This window comes from Protobothrops mucrosquamatus, unplaced genomic scaffold (genome assembly GCF_001527695.2).
Source record: "Protobothrops mucrosquamatus isolate PMUCROS unplaced genomic scaffold, P.Mucros_1.0 scaffold_57, whole genome shotgun sequence".
Taxonomy (NCBI): domain Eukaryota; kingdom Metazoa; phylum Chordata; class Lepidosauria; order Squamata; family Viperidae; genus Protobothrops; species Protobothrops mucrosquamatus.
This window is the reverse complement of record NW_015386133.1, coordinates 172,565-179,356: the sequence shown is the minus strand read 5'-3', so window position 1 is coordinate 179,356 and position 6,792 is coordinate 172,565. Positions and strand designations below refer to the sequence as shown.

General features: G+C 40.1%; 1 protein-coding gene across 1 annotated transcript in view; it reads right to left on the bottom strand.

Moving 5' to 3' along the window:
- ABHD12 (abhydrolase domain containing 12) overlaps positions 1 to 1,759 on the bottom strand; it is a 33,800-nt gene extending 32,041 nt beyond the window's left edge. Inside the window, exon 1 of the mRNA XM_015812099.1 lies at positions 1,413 to 1,759. Coding sequence (XP_015667585.1) covers positions 1,413 to 1,594 — 182 coding nt within the window. The 5' untranslated portion in view covers positions 1,595 to 1,759. The remainder of the gene's footprint in view (positions 1 to 1,412) is intronic.
- Positions 1,760 to 6,792: the final 5,033 nt, after the last annotated feature.

Genomic DNA, 6,792 nt, shown 5'->3' with positions numbered 1-6,792 from the left:
CTTAACTCTGAAAAACACTGATTCAAATTTTCTATAACAAAGATTACTAATAATAACATCTAGTAGCAACAGTTTTAAAGCTGGCTATGTACCTTGTCTTTTTTTGCCCATTAAAGAGCTGCTTAGGTCCACAGACCAATGAGTGGTAGGACAAAAACAAAATGTGGCACCAAGAAAAAAAGGTTTAAACCAAATTACAATTAAATGAATTAAATGTTTTATTAAATTTATATGCTGTCCATCTCGCTATCAAGTAACTCTGGGCAGCTGTTATCTAACTATTCCAATTAATTTCTTTTTGTTACAGTAAAAATATAAAAAAATAAACAATTCAGTACCAATTCTGTATCCAGACCTTTGGGACTGTATCCAAGAATGGGAGGAACACATACCCAGCTGTACCACTCAAAGGGAAAAAGAAGCAGAGATTCTGAAGAACATGTTTTTTCATGTTTGTGAAACATGAAAAGATAAACATTGTAATCTAAGTGTTTTTAAAACAGGGGATATGTGTTTGCTTTCATCCAGCTTTGTACTGATGCAATTTGCAGAAAAAATGGGAGAAAGGTCTGCTATGTATGCCTCGATAGCTCATGAAGGAAAGGTGAGTTATAAATTTAATAAAGATGAGGTTTAAGAAATGTAGTGAAAGACACAGATGTGACAGACACATAAAAGAGTTAAGAACAGATCGTTTATATGTTTTTATATCCCTTCCAATATTTTTAATTTTTTGATACGGTCTGATGCCTAAGCCAATCTTGAAAGCCTCAGGAGTTATTCACCTCAAAATTTAAGTAAATTGATATGGAAGTAAATACATGTTTCTTTTAATCCCAGGCTATAAGCTAAAGACAAACTCGACCGAGTATCTATTGAGACTGTCAGATCTTTCTTTTCCTTAGGCTTAAGCTTTCCATATGCTCCATCCCAGCCACCTTATGTCACCCAGTGGCAAAATACAGCGCCTGCCTGGCCAAGACCCGATACACACAGTACAGAATCACCTCCTTGACCTGCTGCAGCCGCAGTCTGTAACCCGAATGCAGCACTAGGAGCAGGAACTCCACGGAGGGCCGCGGCGCTTTCGGTCCCTTCCTGCTGATCCTCGGGCTGGAATCGCCCTCCCCCGCCCCCCACCCAACCCAGCCCACTGCGAACCTCCACGACGAGCACCGAAAGGCGGACGGACAAAGGGAGAACGCCAAGGGCATTCTTCCGCAAATTGCAACCGGGGGCTCCGCGGCCAACCCACCGCAACAGCAAAGCCCAAGGAAGGGAAGAAGCGGCCAGCGGTGGCAACGCGGAATGGATTGTCTGCCCGTTGCCAAGGAGACAAAACCGAGGTCGAGCTTGCGAGGACCGCGGTGCAAGGCCGGCCGAAGGGATGGCCGCTCTGCTACGGGTCTCACCTGCCAAGTGCCCGCTTCATAGCAGAGTCACCGGCGGCCCGGGCGCTGCCTGACAAACGCGGGCTGGGTCTCAAGCTGAAGTCCTTATTCAGCGCAGGGGAAGACGAAGCGGCGGCTGGAGCCGGAGCGGAGGAGGCAAAGCGCTCATGCTCCAAGGTGACGGTCTCGTTCCGCTTTCTCATGCCGGCGGTGCCAACGCACGGGCGGTGCCACTTCCACTCGCCTAAGGGAAGACTCCTCTGACCCGAACCCGACGCCTCTTTCGCCTACATTATACCAACAACAACCCGACAACCGAGGGAATAGCAGCGCTTCCTGCGTGCTGCCAATCAGAAAAGGCTAGGCTCACGTGACCTTCTACGCGTTACATATCAACGTAGCTTAGAACGAATGCTCGTTTCTTCAGCTTTGTTACTAAATTGCCCACATCAAAGATGGCTCTTGTAGGGGAATAAGATACGATGCGGTATAAACCGCGATTACTTTTCTCCTAAAAATAATTACGAGCACCTATACAAATACAGCATACGGAAGGCAGGGGAAAACCCGTGCTTATTTTTATAGCATTTGCACTTTCCTGTCTGTCGTTGAATCTTGTAAGCTTGCAGATCTAGGATGCAAAAATTCGGATCGCCGGAAAATGATAACAAATGTAGTTGTTTACATCATCTTGCTATCTCTAGCAGTCGTGGGGATCTTTGTAGCCCAGATTGGATATCACTAAATATATAAACCATGAGATTTTTTTTTCATTCCACAGTGATGTATTGGAAAGTGGGTCATGCTGCACACGATGCAGACTGCTGCTGATGTAACGGTTGAATGGAAAGAAAAGATAATCTGCTATATAACCTGTAATAATTTTCAATAAATTGCCAACAGTGTTTTGTGCATACTCTGTCACTGCACCTAATATTCAAGGGAAGTTATTAAAAGTTCATTTGTCAAAAGAAAAATCTTCATCAGGGTCCAATCCAAGCTGGGAATAAACAAAATGGAGACTGCTTTAGAAAGAAGGTTGTAGTTTATTGAAGAGCAAAGCCAGACAGAAGCTTGGCTCTGGGAAAGCTGACCACATGTGGTAGGGAGTGGTGGGTTTTTATACCTTCTTGAGCTTTTGTTTGGAGTTGTTCCTGTGGCATGAACTTTGACCTGAGTCTGAGTGTGCCTTTCTGGTATTCTGATGGTGGTTGGTTAATCCTATTATGTCCCAAAGGTCCTATTCTGCTTCCCTGGGGCTGTGGCTGATGACTGTTGGATTTTTGGTGTGAGAGATTGTTGATTCTAGGGATCTCCCTTTCTAATCCAAACTTCCTGGCTCCAGTCTTTCTGACAAGATTATCACATCTGCATTTCTGCAGACCTGGTTTCTGTTTGGGGCAGAGAGACTTGTGGGGAGGTGTTGGTTTCTGCCTTTAAGATCCTTTGTGGAAATATATTCTGCCTTTTTAATATTTCCCAAAATATTTCTTTCTCTGGATTCTTCCCACACCTTTACTCTTGTATTTAATAGAAAGGACTCCCAGTCTGGCCTACAAAACAATATTTTATGGCTTACAATGCATGTAAAAAGATATCAAAATGGGGAAGTGATAAAAATTACATTACTTATAAAAATTATAAGCAAATTATAAAATGTTTAATATAGTTAAAAGCTACAATAGGAACTACCGGTATTATAAAACCCAATCTACATATTATTTTGGGAAAGTCAATCTTGGTGAGCCATTTGAACAGTGCTGCTTTCTTTCACTTCACTGCAGCTTAATGGAATTGTTTCAGCTAAGCCCCAGTTGAAGAAGAGCTAGGAGCAGTTAATTGTTTACATTTTTAGAGCACCATGAAATCTGAGGTGTTGCACCATTTGATAAAAGAAAGGCTTCCCAAATATACTAAAACAAGTAGTAGAAAAGCACTCTTGAAATACATTGATTCCTTCTGAAACACAATAAAAATACAATGAATTTACAATAGTCGTTAAAATGTATTAAACAAAAGTGAAAGGCTTATAACGGGGAACTCAGAATCCAACCACAAAAGGCTTAATGTAATCATTATAATGTAATGAAACTATATGTAATGTAATATATTAGTTAATGTGTTTAGTGCAATAGTGACATTAATTGAATTAAATAAGTAGTGACTTATTTAATCATAATTAATTGCAGAAGTCATAGTGGCCTGGTTCATATTGACTAGCTGTCAAACAACATTGTTATTATGACTGAACAAGGTCATGAATTTTGTGATGGGGGGGGAGGATTAATTGCATAGCATAGGATTGTAGCCAAAGATTAAAAAGGACAGTCCATGGGAGAGAATAAACTTCACTGATTCTTATTGAAAAATGCAAGATGTGGCTTTGAATTTTGATAGAACCGCCAGTTTTCCATCTTGCTTGAGATGCGTTATTTTCTGATAAAATATTTGGTTAAATGCTTAAATAAGGTTACATAACTACGATAAGAAATATTTATACCTGAAAATAATATTACATAAAATTTTATTTAAAAAGGAAAGCAGTGCCATGAAAGTGGATTGATGGTGGAAGGTTATCCTTTATGCAGGTAAAGCTAAAAATTCTATGGTATCAGTTGGATTCCAAATTGTGTTTGGAAGCCCTTACACGTGTTACTTTAGAAAAACAATGAAGAGAACTTCCGGTGGGACGGCGCGCCGATGGCGGCTCTTTTCGGAGCCGTCCGCTTGGGAAGGCGTCAGAGCCAGCATGAACAGCGGTCAGCAGCTGTTCAGCGGCTTGGAACCTTGTGCCCCGGGAGAAGGGGTCGAGGTGAGTACTCCTGGATAGGAGTAGAGTCCCAAGAGCTTTTTCTCGGGAGAGCGAAATTGGGTACTCCTCCGGAGTCCGGGAAATCTCCGTCTCCCAAGTGCCTTTGTTCCCTTTTTTGGGGGGGAACAAAGCCAGTCGTTGCCTCCACTTCTGTGAATTACAGAGAACTGTGAGTAAATAATAACCAGATGGAACTGACCAGGGGAAACTGGACTTGAGCAACTTAAGACTTTANAGATTTTTTTTTCATTCCACAGTGATGTATTGGAAAGTGGGTCATGCTGCACACGATGCAGACTGCTGCTGATGTAACGGTTGAATGGAAAGAAAAGATAATCTGCTATATAACCTGTAATAATTTTCAATAAATTGCCAACAGTGTTTTGTGCATACTCTGTCACTGCACCTAATATTCAAGGGAAGTTATTAAAAGTACATTTGTCAAAAGAAAAATCTTCATCAGGGTCCAATCCAAGCTGGGAATAAACAAAATGGAGACTGCTTTAGAAAGAAGGTTGTAGTTTATTGAAGAGCAAAGCCAGACAGAAACTTGGCTCTGGGAAAGCTGACCACATGTGGTAGGGAGTGGTGGGTTTTTATACCTTCTTGAGCTTTTGTTTGGAGTTGTTCCTGTGGCATGAACTTTGACCTGAGTCTGAGTATGCCTTTCTGGTTTTCTGATGGTGGTTAATTAATCCTATTATGTCCCAAAGGTCCTATCCTGCTTCCCTGTGGCTGTGGCTGATGACTGTTGGATTTTTGGTGTGAGGGATTGTTGATTCTAGGGATCTCTCTTTCTAATCCAAACTTCCTGGCTCCAATCTTTCTGACAAGATTATCACATCTGCATTTCTGCAGACCTGGTTTCTGTTTGGGGCAGAGAGACTTGTGGGGAGGTGTTGGTTTCTGCCTTTAAGATCCTTTGTGGAAATATATTCTGCCTTTTTAATATTTCCCAAAATATTTCTTTCTCTGGATTCTTCCCACACGTTTACTCTTGTATTTAATAGAAAGGACTCCCAGTCTGGCCTACAAAACAATATTTTATGGCTTACAATGCATGTAAAAAGATATCAAAATGGGGAAGTGATAAAAATTACATTACTTATAAAAATTATAAGCAGATTATAAAATGTTTAATATAGTTAAAAGCTACAATAGGAACTACCGGTATTATAAAACCCAATCTACATATCATTTTGGGAAAGTCAATCTTGGTGAGTCATTTGAACAGTGCTGCTTTCTTTCACTTCACTGCAGCTTAATGGAATTGTTGCAGCTAAGCCCCAGTTGAAGAAGAGCTAGGAGCAGTTGATTGTTTACATTTTTAGAGCACCATGAAATCTGAGGTGTTGCACCATTTGATAAAAGAAAGGCTTCCCAAATATACTAAAACAAGTAGTAGAAAAGCACTCTTGAAATACATTGATTCCTTCTGAAACACAATAAAAATACAATGAATTTACAATAGTCGTTAAAATGTATTAAACAAAAGTGAAAGGCTTATAACGGGGAACTCAGAATCCATCCACAAAAGGCTTAATGTAATCATTATAATGTAATGAAACTATATGTAATGTAATATATTAGTTAATGTGTTTAGTGCAATAGTGACATTAATTGAATTAAATAAGTAGTGACTTATTTAATCATAATTAATTGCAGAAGTCATAGTGGCCTGGTTCATATTGACTAGCTGTCAAACAACATTGTTTGGTGTTATTATGACTGAACAAGGTCATGAATTTTGTGATGGGGGGGGAGGATTAACTGCATAGCATAGGATTGTAGCCAAAGATTAAAAAGGACAGTCCATGGGAGAGAATAAACTTCACTGATTCTTATTGAAAAATGCAAGATGTGGCTTTGAATTTTGATAGAACCGCCAGTTTTCCATCTTGCTTGAGATGCGTTATTTTCTGATAAAATATTTGTTTAAATGCTTAAATAAGGTTACATAACTACGATAAGAAATATTTATACCTGAAAATAATATTACATAAAATTTTATTTAAAAAGGAAAGCAGTGCCATGAAAGTGGATTGATGGTGGAAGGTTATCCTTTATGCAGGTAAAGCTAAAAATTCTATGGTATCAGTTGGATTCCAAATTGTGTTTGGAAGCCCTTACACGTGTTACTTTAGAAAAACAATGAAGAGAACTGTAGCATCTCAAAAACATAGAAGTTGGATCAAACTAGACGTAGTTACAGCATTCTGTTCTGACTGTAGCCAACCAGATGGCTCTAAAAACACACAATTGAAATGCATCAACCTGCAAACTTTTTATTGGGGGAAGTAGCGGAAAGTATTGTTTTTAGTGGAAATAGTTCAACATTCACTTAGGGCTCATAAAGCGCAAGAATTCAAAGCGCATCCTAAATCTTTCCAAGTACCGCTCTGACTTTCATTGATTCCTCAGTTTCCTGCGAAGTTCCTTGTTTTGTCCCTTGCCCTGTTCCGTAATAAGTAGTTGCTGAAGGCGGGACTTTTCTTTTCCCCACCCATCCCTCCAAGGAATCCAGTCTTCCTATTGGCCGAGCAGTACGAGCGCGATTTACTACTCGCCCGCCCGCCGAATTCTAAGGAG